General features: G+C 34.6%; 2 protein-coding genes across 3 annotated transcripts; both read right to left on the bottom strand.

The window, feature by feature from the left end:
* Positions 1–70: 70 nt before the first annotated feature.
* On the bottom strand, positions 71–4,712 carry LOC7493891 (RNA polymerase sigma factor sigA). Of its 2 annotated transcripts, none has more exons than XM_024584192.2 (10): positions 4,514–4,712; positions 2,793–3,638; positions 2,178–2,376; positions 1,969–2,061; positions 1,536–1,664; positions 1,260–1,313; positions 1,103–1,180; positions 953–1,015; positions 526–638; positions 71–422 (listed from the first exon to the last, which is right to left on the bottom strand). In XM_024584192.2, the coding sequence occupies exons 2-10, from the start codon at positions 3,482–3,484 to the stop codon at positions 314–316; spliced, it is 1,530 nt and encodes a 509-aa protein (XP_024439960.2). In that variant the 5' UTR covers positions 3,485–3,638; positions 4,514–4,712; the 3' UTR covers positions 71–313. The 2 variants fall into 2 exon arrangements, with proteins under 2 accessions (XP_024439960.2, XP_052302199.1); XM_052446239.1 differs by lacking the exon at positions 4,514–4,712 and adding an exon at positions 4,108–4,372.
* A 1,241-nt stretch (positions 4,713–5,953) lies between these two features.
* LOC7465616 (dual specificity protein kinase YAK1 homolog) lies at positions 5,954–19,458 on the bottom strand. The gene is made up of 19 exons (XM_024584191.2): positions 18,937–19,458; positions 18,680–18,834; positions 15,340–15,539; positions 14,157–14,310; positions 13,954–14,063; positions 13,725–13,794; positions 13,556–13,638; positions 13,388–13,466; positions 13,262–13,302; positions 13,015–13,137; positions 10,645–10,795; positions 10,335–10,449; positions 10,149–10,231; positions 9,977–10,051; positions 9,357–9,431; positions 8,368–9,176; positions 7,023–7,175; positions 6,282–6,577; positions 5,954–6,198 (listed from the first exon to the last, which is right to left on the bottom strand). The coding sequence occupies exons 1-19, from the start codon at positions 18,992–18,994 to the stop codon at positions 6,128–6,130; spliced, it is 2,901 nt and encodes a 966-aa protein (XP_024439959.1). The 5' UTR covers positions 18,995–19,458; the 3' UTR covers positions 5,954–6,127.
* Between the last annotated feature and the right edge of the window lie 1,624 nt (positions 19,459–21,082).

Genomic DNA, 21,082 nt, shown 5'->3' with positions numbered 1-21,082 from the left:
TCAAGGAACGGAGAAAGCCAATAAAAAAAAAATACAAGAAAAGGATTGCTACTTTCTACTAAAGAACGACTGATAAGAAAATGATTTTGATTTGACATACAGAATTTGTTTCTCCTTGTGATGAATACACTTTTTTTTAAAAGAATCTGCTTCGGCTTACAAGCTCTTAGTCAATGTTTCAACTCTACAGAAAGTTCAGGGTTATAGGCATTGGAACATGACCTCCTATACTTCAGATTTATAAAAAAGGAAAAAACAGAAGAGTATGAAATGGAAGATAGAGTTTTCCTTTCTGTATGTATACACACAAAACTTAATGTTTGACTAACATGGCCTCCAGCTTCCCCTTCCTCGCAGCATGTTTTAGTTTCTCAAGTGCAACGAGTCCAACTTGCCTAACTCTTTCTCTGGACAACCCCATGCTGATAATAGCAAAAATCAACAAACTATAAATTTCAAGGCACTCAAATCTAGTCCTCATTTATACAAAGTCAGCAAGCAGAAGCAGTGCAAAAATTTACTCACCGCTTGCTTATGTCCTCCCATGTGAGGCATTCTTTATCTAAACCATGGTAAAGACGTATAATCTCTCTTTCTCGTTCTTGAAGAGCTGAATCGATAAGCTTGTTTACTTCCTCCTGTCAAATACATTACTCAACAAATTAGCCTTTTTTCTCTTACAATCATCTGGAATCCGAATACAGGAGGGTGAGTTTTATATATATATATATATAATATATATAATTGTGCCTCTCAAAAAACTCAACCATCCTTTCGAAACTCTACTTCACAAAATATCTCACTTAGTGTGGTTCATGTTTTTTGAGTTTTTATGGTGTCTACAGCATCACCTCATGGTAAACCTAAGCTGTATAAGTTAATTGCGGGTTTGTTCTTCCATTCAAAAGTTTTTCCTTCTCATTACAAATTCTTGTTTTCTTGTTCTTTTTACCTTGAGTGCCCACTCATCTACTCCATGCCATGGGTTGTTCTCGAGGCGATTATCTGCAATGTACTTTGAAAAAAGAGAGAGAAAATGAGTCAATGATGAAAATAGACACATGAGAAGGATTTGCAGAACGGAGAGTTGAGTTTCACTTACACTATGGTGTGTTTCTCCTGGAAGACCATTCAAAGAGGGGAACGCTTCCCTATCAAGTGAGAAGACCTTACTGATAGCCTGCGTATGATGACATTGTTTGGTAGGCAGAAAGAGAGACTGAAAGGCTATAGAACAAGCAGATTCATAAATTTAGTACCTCAGTAGCATTCCTAACTTTCCTTTGGGACATATTCAAGCTTTCTGCAATTCTCTGAAAATAATAATGAAATAAGAAGATTCGTATGGGAAACAAGAACAAAACAGAATAAACAAAATTAAATATCTCCTCATCAAAGAAAAAGGGATTAAGAACGTTCACAAATGGTCAACTTTTTGGAAATTGAATGATGCACCAGCACTCAATTCTTATACACAGGAAAAATTAAGAAACTAAATTTCTGTGATTTTGATCCTGGTAAAATAATGCACTTACATCAATTGATGGAGTCACTCCTTTCTCTTCTAGTCTAATCTTCGCATTCCGAATTAGGCCTAACCTTTCATGCAAGTGATTAGGCAATCTCAAGGTTCTTGGATTCTCAACTAAAGCTCTTGAGACACCCTGTGTCCAAACAAAGATGTAAAAATGCATTAGTTTTGTAATATCACTGATGACTAGCTGGCATTATTATCGCAGCAAACTCATTTTTCAGGTACGAATTGCTTTGGGATAAAAAAAACAAGGGCCGTGAATGCTAAACTTCATAGGAAGACAAGTTTTCGAATATAGGTTATTAGAATGTAATGATTCAAAAGATTTGTGTGGTTATTATCTATTGTGGGATATACATACAACTGCTGGTGGTAATATCTGATGTTCCAATATATGAAGTTGTCTACAATCTAAAAGGAAAAATCAGCCTTACCTGACGTATCCACCAATAAACATAAGTTGAGATTTTGAACCCTTTGGAAGAATCAAATTTCTCAATACCTCGCAATAGCCCAATTAAACCTGCCTGCATGAGAAATATTACAAACATTACATATAAGAGGTCGGCCACAACTCTATCCAAGCTACTCAGATACATGGATACCGACATTTCATACTTGAAGTGAAGCAAAAGAAAGTAACCTGAACAAGGTCAGCCATTTCAGCACCCATGTTATCATTTTTTTGAGCAATAGACATAACCAGACGAACATTGCTCATGGCCAGCTTCTCTCTTGCCAAGGAGCATTGAATCAATTGTGACTGTAAGTCAGCACGAGAAATCCTCAAGGAATCCGCAAGTTGTTCATCTGAGGGCTCACAACCTAATCTCTCCTTCAGACTGAAATTTCCAGATTCGAATATATTGATCATACAGCAATGGAATGAAACACAAATGAAAGATATGGATCGCATGTTTTATAAATGAGTGTTTAGCACACTAAAGAAAATTAAGTCATGATTTCTCTTCACATAAAATTGTCCCAAGTTTCGAGAACACGGAGCAAGGTGTGAATGATAAGGAAAGAAAAAATCATTGCCATCCATACCGTTGCCCTCAATTATATCTGCCTTTGTCACATTCAAAATCTATTTTACGTCAGAAAAATGCAATAAAGCTGCTTATCATAGAATCAACAAGGTGTGCGAACTGGGCGTTTAGCCCCGATTTCAACCAAAAAAAAAAAAACAAGGTGTGCGAACAAATAACTACACTGAACTACAAAACTTCTCTTATCATTAATATTGTATTCTCACCTGGATTTATGGTCCTCTAAGGAAAGACCAGCTCTAATTATCCTTGACAGACGCACAACTTCTGTATGGGGAAGCACCTCATCACTTACTACACCCTTCACATAACCTTTCAAACGATTCAGCAGTAGATCTGGACTAATATCTGACCTTAGCAGCTTAAAGTCACTACTACGTGACATGAATTTGCTTTGGTTCTGATTTTTTCTCTTGTTATTCAACCTTCGTTGTCGAGCAGACACCCCAGAACAAGTGACAGGTATCTTCTTGTTACTTTTTTTAATTTTTGAGTCACTTGAGTTTATCCTCTCAAAAGAAAGATTCCATTGCTTTTCTAGCATAGACTTCTGCAGCAAAATGAGAGCTTCTACTGAATAGTCGAGAACAGAACTTTCTTCTTCGAAGTCATCTAATGTCTTGAACCATGTGGCCACAGTTGAAGAAGCAGAAGCAGTATCAATAAGTTCTTTAAGGGCTTTATTGGAGTGTGGATTTCGATAGGACGAGGGGAAGCTGGGGCCATATTTTGATGACTTTTTTGCAACAATCACACTCTTTGTTGTTGTAATTTGATAGTGGGCTACTCCATGATCATTGACATTGGAAAGCTTTTCTGTGAGGTCTGAAAAATAAAAGGAGGAACTCAAGAGCCTCTTTCCTGTGGTAAGTCCAATAAATGAAGCTGTGGCCATCATATGGATACTTTCAGGTTTGTACAATAATCATCACAAGCTTTTAGAAAACTGATGAACCAGTCTACCGCTCTTCAAGCCTCCTCTATTCACAAGGCTCCGTGCATGTAGATATTGTTTAGGATAAATCTCCCTAAAGCTCACTTTGATAGCCCTTCTGGAATTAAAATCGAAGGAAATTGGGGGGAAAAAACAAATATTAGGCTCCTCAATAGGTCAAAAAAGAAAAGAAAAAGAGTAACTATATGTTTGGTAGATTGTAAAAAAATGTATGGAGACAATAGCGATCCTCGTCGCATCACATTCCATAACAATCTACCAAATTTTGTGTGAGTTCATTGTATTCAAACTATCCAAAATAAACAACTACATGAGTATCAGGGAATGGGGTCACAGATATGGATATGCAGAGGATTAGTATCCAGAAACAAAGTAAATAGAGTTGAACTAAGAATTTCTAAAAACATCAATCTCCAATCATATAGGAAATGGAAAGAAATATAACAGTGAAGTTTAAAAACAAAGATCCCATCAAATACTAAATACAAAACTAATATGATGCAAATTAAGTATTAAACCATAGTTTAATTTTCTGTACTGCATTAATAACAATTGAGATATATTACCATGCCTGAAACAGGTATGTGTTATAACATCTTGAAATCAAGCTTTAGCCAATAAAGTGAGACTTTGATGTTAAACCATGAATGAGTGGAGGGCAGATACATTAACTCAGTCCCAATACTCCAAGTGTTGAAGTAGAAGCCCATATCGTTTGCAGAGCTAATGATCACAAATGGTGTTTACAGTTGTGGGTTATTCTTCATATTTACTACTATATTTTCAAATTATGAGCTATGCAAGCTCTTCTCTGTCTAAACTGTCCCCCATAAATTGGGTTCCAAGATCCAAACAAAGTGGCCAAAAGAACAAGAATAATTCAGTTTACAGCAGAAGAATAAGGAAACGCAAAAGAAAATTTAGAGAGTTCTGAAAGAAGAGAAATGGTGTATAAGTTGAAGAGCTGCATACCTGGAAAACAACAGTTTGTTAGGAAAACAAGAGAAGCAGAAGGTGATAGGGAAGAGGTGAGGATTCCAAAGTGAGCAAGGGGCAGAGTGGTTGTAAACTGCACCTAGCCTTGTTCCAACCTTATTCGTCTGAACGTATGATTTTTTTTTATTATTATTATTTTCATATTTATCCTGTTTTGATAATCTTACTACTATAATACGATGATTTCAGTAAAGAAAATGGAGGGTTACAGCTTTTATATATATATATAATTAATTAATTAATTTCTTAATGTTTTTATTTAATTTTTTTAATTTTATGCTAATATAAAAAACAAAAATTTAAAAAATATTAATTTAATATATTTTTAAACTAGAAACAACAGCACTATACTATTTCAAAGGTGGTAGAAGATATGGGAAGGTGAGTTGCTATTGGCTATTAGAGATATTGGATCCATGTTTGAGTGGTGTAGAGATTGCCATTTCGCCTCTTTCCTTTTCTTCTCTGTTTTGTTCTTTTCCTAGTTTTTGTTCTTCGTTGTTTGAGAAATGGGAACTGAGCAAGAAATCGATGGGTCTGCGACAAATCCATTTGTCCCCGCTTCCATAAACTATGTGCTTCACACACGCTCTCTCCCTCCTCCTTGCACTTGCAGATATTTTCTAATTTTAATTTCATTATTATTATTATTTTGGGTTTGGGTTTCTAAATCTAAACTAGTCATACTCCACAAACATTATTTAATCTCAGAAGGTTGAAAATTACATAACTTCATGCTCGATACGACTTAGATAGATTGGTTTAAATAAGTTGAATTTATTTTAATCGAAAGATAAATCCTTTCTTCCCTGAGAAGTTGCTTTGAATCGTTTTTTCACAGCGCAGACTCCTCACTTCTTGATTAGCCACCACCATTGGCCCAAGAGGAAGTATGTCCTTATAGCTCCTGCTTCACCTGTTTTCTCCGCGCCAAATTTGCCACTTCACAGCATGAAACTCGTGGGCTTGAAGAGGTTGTTCTCTTCAGGGTTTTGCCAGGCAAGAAGATGAATCCCTAAACATTACATCCAACTAAGGACTCGGCATCTTGTACTTGAAAAGTCCAATTTACACCAGCAATGTAAAAACTCTTCACTGCCAGCGAGCTGGGAATCATAAAATACCTCTATTTACCCCCAACAATCCACCCAATTCATTGTAAAGCTTACAGAAATCTGAGTAAATACGATTCAATTTACACCTGGAAACAGTTGACTCAACCTTGACATGTTGACTCCCAGTTGAATTCTTCCTCTGGCCTTAAGTTTAAACCTCGTTGATAAACTTAACCCTTCACATGCATCAAATGCAATCACGATTGAGATGCATAAAATGAAAACCTGAGAAAGGGGTGTTCGGGGCCACATAATTGTTGGAACCAAGAAACAAAAAGATTGCATGTCAAAAATCTGGGCATGAAAGAAACCACAATGATGAATTATATTTTATGCAAGCATAATGAATGAGCATGTTTCAGATGAGGATTTTCGAAGCAACAGCCCACTAAGTATGTGAACTAATAATGGGGAACAACTTTCTTCCAACACAATAACAAAATCATCACAGTAAGAAATTCAGGTGGCTACGAAACTAGGCAATCCTTTCAAAGTCTTTTCTTCCTCGGGATGGTGGTGGAATGCTATTGAAATTGGCCCTACGCCCTACAAAAGATTTCCAATAGTAGTTAATAAATTTCAATTCATGTGGATCTAACAAACAATTAAGCAAATCAGTCAGAAAGTACCCCATGGCATGCTGTTGTTCAATGAACTACTTCCTGGAGAACGTTGCCCCCCGGAATTGAAGCTGGATGAAGGGGGCTGGACCTTGATATGATTCCATTCACTACCCCGAACAGTGGGCCTTCCATGACTAAACCGCTGAGGGGGTTGCTGTCCTAATCGGCTTGGAGAATTTTGTGAGATATGAGGTGTAAAGTATGAAGGCTTTGACATTGAACGACCATATCCAGCATGAAGATCATGTGCTGAAGGCGGGCTTCCCGCGTCAACATGTGAAAATGCATGAAAAGGCCCATTTCTGACATAATCATAATACAACCACAAAGGAGAGAAGAATAGTAAGAAATATTTAATAGTAAAAACATAACACCCACTGGTCCCTTCTCGACAAATAAGAAGGAAAAAAGAAAAATAAATGGTAGAAAACACGAATTATATATATAATAGAAAACATGAAGCAACAATTTCAGCATTATCTTAATTTACGCTGATCAATTTTCAAACTTTGAAGTTTCATATATACAATCAGTCAATCAACAGTTCTACATTTTCTTCTATGTTGAAATTTCGTTTGCTTGAATAGTGAAAGTTCTTGCTGCCCATTTTGCACAATGTTTGATTTATGTTACTCCACCACTTGGGCAATAGTTAAAAAATAATAGTAATAATCATAACTTGAAAAAATTCAGGCAACCATGTAAATTGAGAGAAACTGTATGCTTTTTACTCAACACAAAGCATACCTTTGGTTTAATGAGCTGGAGCTTGCATTTGAGGCTCGGTTGGATCTTCCAACACCTACCACTGGAACACCAGAACCAAGATGCACGCTATTGCTAAACTCAGTGCTTATGGAACTCACATCAGAACCATCCTCTTGAAGAAGAAGTTCATCACTGGAAAATGAATAACAGATGCCACACTAAGAGATTAAACAAACACATGGTAGAAAATACAAGAGCATACTATTTTAAATTGCCCTTGAAATATTCTTTGGAGATGTGGTGACAGGTGCATTGCCACCTATCGCTCCACCAATTAGTGTTCAGAAAAGAGAAGCAGTCAATGAAAAAGTAAAATAGCCAAAACAACTGTTATCTTATGTTTTTTATGCTTTTTAAATGTGCTTATTATTTCTTCATACAAAAATAGCCTTCTACTTTTCATATGTAAAATTTATTATGATTTTTACTTTTAGCAAAACTCTCGCCCAAAATCTTTTCTTGCCAAAATTATTTAGAAATAGCCACAAAAATGCCAAAAGTACTGTCAAAACAGATTATAAGCAATGTATTTATTGAAACTTTATTAACTGATCATGAACACTAATACCAAAGCCAAACTGCTTTGAGCTTACATCCCATTTAAACCTTGAATTAAGCAAATACATTAGCATGATGAATACAGCTCCAAATTTAGCACTGGCTTACTCCTAAACGAGTTACATTATGAAATGTGATGTGAATAAACCTGCCAATAAAAGATGAAGTCATACACATGACTGAATCCCAACATACAAGCAGACAGGCACCAACAACCTAAAAATGGTTTAACAGGGGCAGTATGCTACATGGGGCTAATAAGAACCCTAAGGGTGAAGTGCTGGTTTTAGTCATCTAAGGTTAACAGCTAAAGAAAAGCCTGAGGTTCCATTTAATGAAAAGATTAGTTTCTAACAGTAATAACGTTAGGAAAAAAAAAAGGAAAACCATGAACTGATTTCATCAAAGGCTAGCAATAGAGCAAATAAACACCTTATGCAGTGTGAATATCTCATAAAAACAACAGGGGGAATCACAGTCACATCTAGCTAAATAACAACTTTTATAACATGTCAATACACACAAGTTAAATTTTTTAACATATTTGATTCAATAAATTCTTCTTTTTTACTGAAAAGAAAAAAATAATCCTAAGCAGTGGATGGACAACTCTCTTTTTTATGCTATGTTCAATAAAACCATCAAAATCTGTTCCTTCCAATGTTATTTTGTTTGCAAGTATATGTGAAGGTAATATGCAAGGTATCAATGTAACTCAAAAGAACATATGATAGAAACTAACAATATAAATAACTCTCATTGTTACCTGTAATTGGGATCCCAGTCCCCTGGATCCGGCAGTGAAAGGCTAGCCTCGGGCTTATCATGAATAGGCCCCGCACTTTGAGGACATTTCATATTAGGAGCAGGCTTAAACGAGCCTGGAATACTCTGAATGGTTGAGGGACCTGCTGCACTTCCACTGCCTCCTTGTTGCTGCATCCAGCTTGACTGCCGATGTGAGGGTGAACTACCAAGTACTGAAGGATTTTCCTCAGATTGGTTAGAGCAAGCACCATCAGTGGATTGTCCTTGCCAATTTGAAGATGTACAATCTTGAGATTGATAACTTCCAGAATGCCCCCAACTTTTTCTTCTATTAAATTGTGTAACTGCAGCCATTTTTCCTAGAGGCGATCCATGACTGCAGCTTCTTGCAGGGGAAGTTGGACCATAATGTCCAGGAGAACCAGCTGAAGCTTGACTGTAGGAGCTTGGTGGAGTAAACTGTGAAGGACTGGTTCCAAGGGGAAGTGGTGCAAAATTTCCTGCTGATGGACTCATACCAAGACCATTTCCATGTGAATATTGAATAAACCTCCATCTTGCATCTGGACTACTTCCAAGCAATGCCAGACCAGCCTGTGGATGCATGTTCATGCCAGATGGAGCAACTGGTGAATAGTATGCAAACATATTACTGCCATCTCCATAGCTTCCATAGCTGCTTCCAAGGCCAATGCCATCATTATAGCTACCATGGCTTCCTACACTACCATAACTAGTACCATGACCATATGGAACCGCCTGGAAATGTGGGCTATTATGCAAGGAAACTCTGGCCCTTCCATGATTCTACATAAGAAAGACGAAGTTATGATTATATATTTTCCCCTTTTCTCTTATTCCCCAATTTTTTCATGCGTTTGCAGTGATGTAAGGCATCTTTCTTATTTTGAAGGTAAGTTGTGGAGGAAAAGTGTTCACTCCTGGCTAGTTAAAAAATAATGGGAAAAAAAAAACACGTGAGCTCACATTAGGAGAGAGACCAGCAGCAAACCAATGCCCTCCACCTGGGTGATGGTCCACCTTGATATTTTGGGAAACAGGCTACAACCATAGAGAGAGATGAGTACACTATCAAAAGAATAATAATCATTAAATACACCTAAACTCCCAGAAAACTATTAGTACAACATATGATGCGAATAATAAAACAAGAAGTCTGACCTTTAGAAGGACAAAATAGGTAAAGGTGATAGAAAAACATGCATAGACAGAATAAAATCAACATTTTTTATGGAACATTAATTCTTCTTCCTTCATATGAGTTAAATAATTTCCTAGCTCATTATGCGAGAAAGATGATTGTGAACAAAAACCAACTACTTAAAATAGAGCAGATAGTTCTCTTGAACTTCATAATTATTTAGAAAACAGAAACATATATGAGCTTATTAGTGAAAGTAAGAATCAAACATATGGGCAGGATGGAGCAAACCAGGCAATACATGGATCAGTAAATTAATTATACGAATTAATCCAGAAGAACAATAAGCTGGTTACTCTTTAAGGAAAATATCACAATCTTCCAGTATGATCCCAGATTAAATCTTAGAAAGTCAATGTAACAGCTCATACACTACTCTACTTACCATACGAGGGGTCTCCAAGGGAGGCTTGTATGGGCATGTGAAAGGTTCCCCAGTTACAAAAGGATGTTTTGAAGCCTGCACATGAATGAATTATGCCTCCATGTATCCACAAATACAAAGTTATAATTAATTATGAAAGAAATTGCTCAAAACTAAGAAAAACTTAAATTACCTGAAAAGGGGACCACCGTTTCGCAGGATCAAACTCAACAAGACCCCTCAAGAAATCAATCAAAGCTAATCGTATTTGACTTTCTGTAATGTGTTTAACAACAGCAATTAGCAGCTTCTAGAAATGATAGCAACATATTCAATAAAATGGTTTCATAAAATCAGATTCTTCGGATATAAGAACTACCTTTCTTCATATCTTCCAGTGGCAAATTCTTTCTGTAAGGATAGTTTGTAACAATTGCCTCAAGGTTCATATGATGGAAATACTCCTTCCCAATAGATGGTTTCTTCCGCTCTCTCTGGAAACAAAACCAAAATCATCACAATGAGGATGAGAATAAAATGCAGCAAACAATAGAAAAGAAAGATATACCCTTGTCTATTGATATTAGCTCTTGAGGAAAGAATAAAAGAAAAAAAAATCACATAGGAAGCTCTAACTTGTTCTTCTATTAATTGACTTTCCACTTCCAAACTACAACACGAACACTTACAGATTCATATTCTTCCACTGTTAATGCTTGGTATGCATTTCTTCCTCCCAAAGAAACTTCGCCACTCTCTAGATTCTGGACACTCCCAATGCACTTGAAGAACTTACTAACATTCTTTGCCTCTTTTAGGACATAATCAGGGGGTTGTCCTCTACAAAATGTCAACAAGAAAATAAGCTATTCTTCAAATAAATAATGAACACAAGTAACACAACAAATCAAAGCATTAAATACCACCCCCTAATAGTTCCAGTGCTCTAACAGGCATAGACAAATCACCCGCAAAATAAGATCATTTCCCAATAGCATTGGTTGCACCCCCACTGCTCATGCGTGCTTTTTAACTTTTATAAATTAGCTTAATATAAGTAATAACTTTGGGGAAAAACAAGTACAATTTACTTATATGTGCATGTATGGTTCTTCAGAATAATTTACCCACACACGGCTGTCTTGACTAAGATGGTGACAAAAATGGACAAGATAGTGATCGCATGGGCCCACTAGTTAACTTGCTTAGGGCTTGCTTAGCATAATTACAGGTATTAAACTCTCATAACAGTCAGTTATATCAAACTGCAAATCATAAATCCAACTTCGATAAATGAATTTAAAGAACTCTCAAAGGAGACACAAAAAGCTTCCTCAAAACACGTTAAAACAATAACAAGTAATAGCAAATCATTCCCTTTTCTTTTGTTTTCTCCTCTTTTTTTTGGAAGGATTCTTAGAAAGCAGATTGAACTACAATATCAAATACTCTCCAGAAAAAAAAAAGGAATGAAAAGTAAACATAGGGAAACAAAAAAGAGAGATAGGATTTATGTCATTCTTCTGACAGGAGAAGTCCATGGTTCAACAGGAGGCAGCTCACATGAGGGCCAGGGTCTTTAAACAGAGCATAGATGTAAAAGTGTTCAAGGTGCCGTGGACCTTCTTATATGCTGAATCATTGAGAAATTCATGAAATTTATATAAGTTTTCCTTTCTATTATCCTAGTTGAAGTACAAGTAGATGCAGATGATATTCAAGCCCCCCTAATTCACTATTATGTTGAATCATTGAAGTTTTCTTTGGGTTATTCTACAGGCTCCATTATATTTTCCCTTTCGTGGTAGTGCATCTGTTCTGCCTTGTACCACTGAAGAGCCAGCTAATTATATTTCAAAAGCAACTGCACAGAGCCTTGAACTTAATTCAATTGATCTTCTCCAACAATTATAATAGTATAGGTCTTTCAGAAACAATAGTCTATTGGGATCGGTCCAGCAAAGCATTTCATATTTCTTCCATTATATAGAGTCATAAGCATTTCAGGTCTGTGTCAACTAGCATCTAAAAGTAAAGCATGTGCAATAAAGAGATTAACGTATAATTAGCAAATATATCTACAAATCAATCGGACTCCCAATTGAGTGAACATTTATGTAAAGTAGCAAATATATCTACAAATCAATCTGACTCCCAATTGAGGGAACATTTATGTAAAGCTAGCTAACATGAATGCTGGCATTCAGCAACAAGTTTGCTTGGAGAAATTATTTAATACGGAACAGGCTCCAAGCAAATGTGAAAGGACTTTCACAACCACAGCAATCAGACATCTTACGATTTCAGTTTAACTAAGAGTTAGATTAATGCTGTTCTACTGTTGACTTATTTCCTAATCCATGCAAGTTCATGAGAAAAGATTACACCAGCTTATGTGACCCTTCATTTTGGTGCATGAAGACCTAATTCTGTCATTTTGCTATGTGCCATTGCTTCACTGTTAACAATCAAAATTCAATAATTTTTTTCATTCTACAGTTCATAACTTGAAATGATTCTAACTCCAGCTTCAGGAGTCTGATTTAAAAATAAAAAATAAATTCAATGAGTATCAATATACTCATTTCAAGCTATCTCTTCCCGTACATACAAATGATAACTATCATGAAACCAAAAGATTGGCACACCCACTGGAAAGGGTGAAACGAGGTGATGATCTGTTACCCCACACATGGTCCCACTGAAAAGAGTCTTGACAAGGAGATCCTTAAGATAGTCCGAAGCCTACCCTTCATTTTTGCATGAAGTGGCTGTTATCAAGAGCCAAACATGCACCCTTCTGGTTGTAAGGTTACCACTGCACCAATCAATGGCCCCTTGCAACACTGAAGAAAAATGAATTTTTCTTTTCATATACAGACAGTTATTTCCACAGTAGATCTATCAATAATCATGTCATTTTTCTTGTTTAATGGTCATTTTGTAATTCAAGAAAACACATACAAAACAGAAAGGACATCAAATTCATATTCTTAGCAACACACTTACGATATTTGCAAATATATTTCACTCCTATACTGCTGATAGAGATGACTTACCCAAGTATTTCAATCATTCTCCTCAAGAGATCAAATTCTGAAGCACCAGGAAAAAGTGGCAATCCTAGAAACAATTCTGCAACTATGCACCCGAAGGACCACATGTCAATAGCCGTAGAATATCTAGAATAGATTAAGGTCCCAGATAACACCCCCATGATTCTAGGATGTGAGCATGAGTGTACACAGATGATATGATATAATATAATAAAAAATTCATGAAGCTATATTTTTACTGAAAGGATACTGACAACCTAGAAGAACTTCAGGAGATCTATAGTAACGGCTCTGCAGAATAAACAGAGATGCCATTACAGGTACTTCACAAGTTGATAGAAATAAAATGAAAAGATGGAGCAGACATAAAGATAACCTGAATGTAGGAGTAAACAGTGCGGTCTTCCATGCATGCTGATCCAAAATCAATTATCTTAATTTCTGCAGGCTTCAAACTGTTTTTTCAAGATAAAAAAATTTCAGTTGAATAGAAATGAAATTTGTAATAGGTTTGAGGCTAAACACATCATGAATAATTAATTACCTTGTGCACAGAAGAATGTTTTCTGGCTTCAGATCACAATGGATTATCCCAGCATCTTTTAACAGAGCCAACCCACGTAAAATCTTTTTAAGAACACATTGAACAAGAAATGAGAACAAATTCAATTCAGATATAATGCAACATGGCAGCAATTTTAAAGTTGCCATACCTGCTTAGAGAATAATTGGACAATGCTCAATGATAACCCCCTAAATTGATTTATCTTGATAAGCTCATACCTGAATAACTTTAAAAGTCAAGTATATGCTGCTAAAAAGAAATTAATAAAAAAAAACAGATAACCAAAGATTCGCAGAAAAGGTAAGTCAGGAAAGCAGCTTTTCCAACAAAATGCAACTGCACACTAAATGTAACTATTCAAATAGCCCTTAACTTACAGATTTGTGTCAAGAAGTTCAAAACAGATGCATAAATGCCGCTGGTATACAAAGTAATCATATATACGAACAATGTGATGCTTATCCTCAGGATCATACTTCTTGTTTAACTGTTATAGGAAAGCATGGAGCAAACATAAAGAGACATCATTACTAATATCACAACAAGTGTGGCACAAAGAGTTGAAGAGCTTTTTAATTACCGTTGTCAAAATAGATACTTCAACCAGAGCTTGCTGATAGTAAGCAGGTTGGTTTTTTATTATCTTCACAGCAACAAAACTGTTGGTTTCTGCGACCCAGCATTTAGCAACCTGCCCAAAAGTCCCATGACCAAGAACATCCTTGACTATGTATCTGCAGATATGATGTGATAAGTGAGTCATTGATCTCATATTTACTACCATGCAATCTAAATTGTGTGCTTCTGTTCTCGTCGCCTACTGAATGGAACTTCTAAAGAAGGAAAGGAAACAAACAGTGAAAGTAAATATAGTATCAATGTTTCAAAGACTGAAGAATATTCATTCATATTGGAGGAAGGAAAACCTAAGAATTTAATGAATGTATTGAATTTAATATTTTCTCTAGATTGTCTTAGAATCTGTTTAGGTTTCTGAACTTCTATCAAACTTCATCTTTCTTTCTTTCGTATATTGAATTTTGCTAACTTCAACTTTTTATTTTGTGGATGACAAAGCATAAGGCTCATAATGATTTAGAAAAGCAAAGTTATAATTGGGAGAAAAAAAACTGTAAATATTGCAGTTCCAATGCACTAGGATATTCTGTTCTCCCAAAACACTCTCTCAATCAGAATAATTTAGTTCAATTGCCGGATTAATTATTATTAGGATTCTCGTTCTTCTAGCTAGTATAAAAGAAAAGGAGGCTTTTTTTCTTTTTCTTTTTTTGAGAATTCAAGAAAAAAAAGAGGTCAGTGATACACGCATGTGCATGAACAAAATCACCTAAAAACTTTGATAAGAAAAACTGAAACATCATGCATCCATAGAGAGAGAGGCTAATACATGAACAAACATTGGACTGCTTGTATCTAGGATTTGCAGAGAATGTTTCATTACAACTACATGGAATTCAGACTAGAATTTGTCTATCATCAAAATCAAAACTCATTAAAAATTGGAATAAGCGCAGCTTATTTTTACAAAGATGTCAAACAGGAATCAAAGATGTAAAGAAAACTAAACATATGGGTCAAGGACTCAAGGTCGTAAGGGACTTTATATGAATTGTTTTTTTACCAATTCACTCAAAATATAATGCATAAACTTTTTTGTTCAAAACCAAGTACAGGAAAAAAAAAAAAAAAGGAGTTCCAGAAAAATAAATGCAGAGGAATCAAAATGACAAACATAAACAAACCTTCTCTGTGTGTCTAAATTTACCAAAGCAAAGTTCACAGTCAGAATAAGATCTGAGTTCACATTATCATGGCCGTCGTTGAGGACTCCAGCTGATGGGCTGGTCAAATATCTTTTTGGATTTAATTCTTCGGAATATTTAAATTGTGGATTGCATATCTGATATGTTTCGACTATGTCTTTGGTTAGCCTTGCAACCAACTGCATCATTAAAAGCTTAAGAGTCAGCGCAAAAGTGTACCTCAAATAATTTTAACTCAACAGTACACTACTCAAACAAAATTTGGTTAATAAAACAATAATAATGTTCACTTAGCCAAGCTAGAAAATAAAATGGCAGTTCAAATGGATTCTTGCAAGAAGATCACTGCACGAAAGATGAGAGATGATACAGCAGTAGTCAATTAACCATTCGCATCTATATGCATCCCTATAGGCAATGTTAACCAAAAATAGAATGTATCCTTAACAAGTTCGCACTGAGACTTCAGATGCTAATATGATGTCTGAATAATGTCAAGACATGTGCTCGCATATATGTTATATGTGATCTTTCCAAGAGTGTGACATTTGGAGGATCTTTCACTGCTGCTTTTGCTTTCTAGGACAATTGTTTAGGAAGCTGGCAAGAAAAAAGCTCCTTGACTTAGCTGGCCGAATGAAAGATCATAGGAATTCCGGATCAATGTTAGATAGACACGATAAAGAAAATTCTCAATGTCTACAACTACCAAAAAAGTTACTAACTTTCTTTGTTTCAAATGCATCGAAATTGTAAGAAAAATGGTCCTCAAATGTCGGATGATGGGGCCAAAATGGATGCTCAAATGTTAGAAAGTAAGAAAAAGCATCCGGCTCGCTATACGACTGGACTCTTAAAACTTTCCAGTTTAATTTGAAATTGTTCCCTTTATTGAGTATCCAAGCTAGGGGAGGGTTACATATTACATGTGTCACACATGTAAAAGATAAACCAGTCCTTAAAAAAATAAATCTTTCTAACCCTCTAAATCCATTTATGTCACTCTTCCCTTTCCTTGCTCTATTGTGCATAGACTTCAACCGATCCAAAAAGAAGGTTCTTACAAAGACATATAGGGAACGATCATGAACTTTGGGTCATGGATTGTGGCAAATACTCTTTCGAAGTAAGCAGTTCAGGGTTTATTTATTTATTTATTTTTGTGAAATCAGCAGTTTAGGGATTAAATCAGGATTTTAAGAAAAGTCCTAGATAAACAGTTGTGACAGTTCATTGTGAAGAAAACAGTATCCGCCATGATAATTGATGTCAGCTCCCCTTAACTCTTGAGACCGAAATCCCTATAATTTTCAGGCTTCTAGGGAAATAACATAGTTAGGGTACTCATACTTAAAAGAGTGTGTTATGAAACAAGACTTTTAATAGGATTTTTTTTAAAAAAAAAAAAACCAGCAGTTTAAGGATTAAATATGAATTTTCACAAATTACTGCTATGTAAATAGTTGAAGTCATTGTGAAGTCAAATAGCGTCAGCAATGATAATTGGTGTTATATATACAAAGGATCACAAGAATGGATAACAATAGAAGCTAGGGATTCACATGCAACCAGTATTTAAAGGTTCATAAGAATTTAGATATAGGTTATGAGTTCTTCTCTTCATGGGTTTTGATGCAGAAAGGACTATATTGTATTTATTTTTTGGAGAACATTTGATTTCAGTTTCTCTTTAACTCCTAAGACCAAAATCTCCAAGGAATAAGTATGGTTTGGACACTCGTACTTAAAAGGAGTGTGTTGTGGGACATAGCTATTGATTGGAGATCTAAAGATTCACAGATTGGATAGGGGGAGGGCTAAAGTTGGGGAAGATGATGAGGCTAATCAGAAACCTATTGAGAAAAATATTGTGTTTACAGCTGAATCTTTTTATGAGGCTCTATTACAAAATAGATGTGAAGTGGAAAAACTCAGTTCCCCAGGACAGAGCTACACAGAAGTGTAATCCTCCTAGAATTCTCCTTTTGCATGGAAGGCAGCTTGGGGTATGATTTTAACTATGGATAAAATCCAAATGAAAGAAGTTTTGGTCAATTAGTGTTTTTTGTTCAAAACAGTTGCTACATCTAATCGATCATTTATTTGCATGGACTAGGAGTTCATGGTGGTTGGCAAACAACGCTGTGGGTTTCTCTTGGTCATGGTCACTCCAGGACAAGAGGGTTTAAAATTTTGGGAGAGGGTTTCACTATTATTTTAGGCTATAAAGCACTAGCAATCTTAAAACTTAAAACTGACCAAGTCACGAAGCATGTAAATCTAAGTGGCTCAACATCAGTAACATAAAAATATCAGCAAACATGAGACATGTGAAATATAGAGCTCCAAGAGTTCCAACATAAGAACTCAAAGGCATGCAACCATTGGCTCCATCTTTGATCATCATGGTCAATCTTCTGCTGTTGTAATAAAAAATAAGGGTGGATCAGAGTCTCCCTGTCCTCACAAGAACTAAGAACTTGATAGGAAACATATCGACATGATCATATGGTTTTACATGGTTAAAGTTAAAAGTGCTGCAAGGGATACTCCAATCTGGTAACAGTAGCAAATTTCGCAATGAAATGCTTTAATGATATGTGTCCTAGCCAAATTCAAAAGAAAGGATTTCTTCCCTCCCCCTCAAAGGCAGGATAAGGATCCTCTAAGCTCTCACATCTGCATTGTAAATATCAATCCCAAGTGTACACTTTCCATTATTAATCCAGAAATGCGTGCAACTCATTAGTTTCGCAGTTTAAAGTCCAGAAAATTGTCTTTATTATAACTCCTCTTTGGGGATTATAACATTGTGTTACTCTTCACAATGGAAAATACTACTGCAGAAACAGAATAATGTTGTAGATATTTCTGGAATGTCATATGACATCACAACCTCAAAAAAGCCTACGCCCTTCCGGCCATAAGCATTCCAAGGAAGATATTCTTGTAGTTATATACAGAGCTTTCTTTCTTGTTCATTTTTTCCATAAATTAGCAAGACAAACATGTGCCTTTTAATTAATAATCTCCTAGAAAACACAGACAGATTCCATGAACAGCTACCATTAGGCCTTCATAAATATTTTACTTTGAAATGCAAAAGCTAAGGCAGTTAGATAATCTCAATGGCATGCATGTAGACTAGTGCACCCAGTTATCACTCAAGCTATACCACTTAATTTTCAAATCCTAAACTTTTTACTTCAACCTTTGTATTAAACCCAAAACGCTCATATTCAGCATGCAAATTAAAGCCCACATAAACCACCAACAAAATCAATCAAATCAACAAAAGTAAAGGAATAAAAACACTTACAGGTCTTCTTACAACAACACGCAAAATTTGCTCCTTGTTGGCAGGTTCACTCTCCTGCCTGTACTGTCCAAATGCCAGCTGCCTCGGCCGCCATGGAATTGATGGCTCATCCAATTCATTTGAACCGACTTCATCCATTGATTCCACAACTGTAACTAAAACCCCCTAACGATCAAACTTGAATACCCAATTTCTTCATCTATATAACAAAACAAAAACAACCCAGAATTTGATAGATGATCAGCAATTAAACCAACCCATTTGAGTCTCTTTAGTTGAGAAATCCAAGAATCCACCAGAAGATTCTAATCCCATTATCTCTCATTCACTCAAAAAGAAAGTCAAGAATCAAAAGATGCCTCTTTACTTGATCCATTGAAGAGATCAAGAATTCACACAAGATTCAATATTTGATTGGAATTCAAGAGATTTTTGCTATTATTGCTATCGATTCTTGACAAATATATAGATGATGAAAACACGCAAAGCTGTGAGGAAAACAAAAGTAAAAAGGAGAAGAAAAACAGGATTAAAGAAAAGGAACCAAAATAAATATGAAGAAGATAAGTTAGTGTATTTTTTTATTATTTAATAATAAAAACAAAAAGGATTAATTGATGAATAGATACAGGATTGAGGGCAGATAGTTTTTGAGAGAGAGAGAGAGGGAGGGAGGGATTCTGCTGTCTGTTTGTTTGTTTTTATGGAGTAATAGATAGAAAGAAGGAAAGGGGAAATAATTTCGTTCGTTGGTGTTTGCGCTCAAAAATGATGACAGAGTTCTTGTTTTTTTTTTCTTTTTTTAAGATTTATGTTTGGTTATGGACTCTAAGAAAGTAAATTATAAATTAGTTCCTCTATTTCTACATAATTTCTCTGGTCTTAAAAATTAATTAATTAGTTTTAAAACTTAATTTAATATTAATATGTTTTCAAGATTGCCTTATTTTCTCATTAATATTTTTATATTATTTAATTTTTCTTTTTATTTTTTTAACAAAAAAATAAAATATGAAATTGATAAAAAGAAATTAATTAATTAATTTTTAAAATTAAAGGGACTATTTAATTTATTTTTTAATCTAGAAGGACTAATTTATAATTTAATTCAAATGTTATACATAAATCTATATGGTGTGAGTTTTTTATTGTAACACTAATAGATTAAAGTAGATTATTACAGTAAAATTATTAATTTGTCTTTTATCAAAAAAATTGGATGGTTTTTGTGTTAGGGGTAATTCAGTTGTTTGTTGAGGGGTGTATCTATTTTTTTTTTCACTTTTTAAACAAAATAAAGTGATTAATTTATCCTAAGGTTAAAAAAAAATTAAGAATTGTTGATAAATGTATCACTCTTTTCAATACTTTTTAAAAAAGATAGCAAGATATTTTTTCCTTTCGAATCAGAAAACAATAATTCATACGTCTAAAGGTATTTTTTTCTTTAAAAGAGGTTTTTTTTTGTTTTTGTTAACTCTAAATTCATGGAGGGTATTTTGATATTTTTTTATTTGATTAAATAATTTTTAAATTAAAAAAACTATTAGCATGTGCTCCCCAAACTCGAGCACGAGCACATGGGAGGCACCCAAGTTTTTTGAACGGAGCATGCAACATCTTCTAGTAGTCAAGCATGCCCTTTTGTTATATAATTAAAAGCGTCACTGCTTCCTCTTTTTCTTTGAACGACACGTTATGGCGGTGAATGGATGATTTGTCACTAGTTGTTTTTTTTTCTTTTTTCTCTTTTCCTAAAAAAGTTCACATTGGCCCTTTTTGTTTTTGATATTTCAATTTCAGTCCTTATTTTTTTTATTTTTTATTTTTGTTCTTAATTCTCTTATAAAAATTTTATTTGTTTTCAATTTTGTTCTTCAATTACAATTTTTCATGTATTATTTTTTTTAATTCGGTTCTTATTCTTTTGATTTCTAATTTTTTTCTTTAGCCTTTTTTATAAGTTTTATTGGTTTTTAATTCCACAATAAAAAATTTATGATGTATTATTTTTTTTCAATTTTATCCTCTTTTTTTTTCTTTTTGTTAAAGTTATTTTTCTTTTTAGTTTAACCCTCCAATCAACATTTTTTTCGTTGCCCTCTAATTTATTTTTTTATTTTGATTTTTACCCTCATTCTTTTAGTTGCAGTTTTTTGTTTTAGACATTTTTCTGCTATTGATTTTTTTTTCGATTTCATCCTTTAGTATTTAATTTATTAGGGATTGGGTTTCACAAGTTTGTTCATTTATGATGTTTCAAGTCTAATAACCCGAGTCATGAATGTCATAACCTAATTTTTTACCCTTTTATTTTAATTATTATTATTATTTACTGGAAAAAAAACTGATGATGAAAAATAAATAAAAACAAATAAATAAAGAATAAATTAAAATTCGGGT

This window comes from Populus trichocarpa, chromosome 13 (assembly GCF_000002775.5).
Source record: "Populus trichocarpa isolate Nisqually-1 chromosome 13, P.trichocarpa_v4.1, whole genome shotgun sequence".
NCBI classification, from domain to species: domain Eukaryota; kingdom Viridiplantae; phylum Streptophyta; class Magnoliopsida; order Malpighiales; family Salicaceae; genus Populus; species Populus trichocarpa.
Note: the sequence above shows the minus strand (reverse complement) of the source record. Positions and strands in the feature narration are given on the sequence as shown.

Excerpts from the sequence above, each read along its gene's own strand:
- LOC7465616 (XM_024584191.2), bottom strand. The coding sequence starts at position 18,994 with ATGGGATTAGAATCTTCTGGTGGATTCTTGGATTTCTCAACTAAAGAG. Across the intron at positions 10,796-13,014 it reads AGAATGATTGAAATACTTGG|AGGACAACCCCCTGATTATG; the intron begins GTAAGTCATCTC and ends GACATTTTGTAG. Across the intron at positions 9,177-9,356 it reads CTGCTGGTCTCTCTCCTAAT|AATCATGGAAGGGCCAGAGT; the intron begins GTGAGCTCACGT and ends TTTCTTATGTAG.
- LOC7493891 (XM_024584192.2), bottom strand. The coding sequence starts at position 3,484 with ATGATGGCCACAGCTTCATTTATTGGACTTACCACAGGAAAGAGGCTC. Across the intron at positions 2,377-2,792 it reads TTAGAGGACCATAAATCCAG|TCTGAAGGAGAGATTAGGTT; the intron begins GTGAGAATACAA and ends TGGAAATTTCAG. Across the intron at positions 1,314-1,535 it reads GAGTGACTCCATCAATTGAT|AGAATTGCAGAAAGCTTGAA; the intron begins GTAAGTGCATTA and ends TATTATTTTCAG.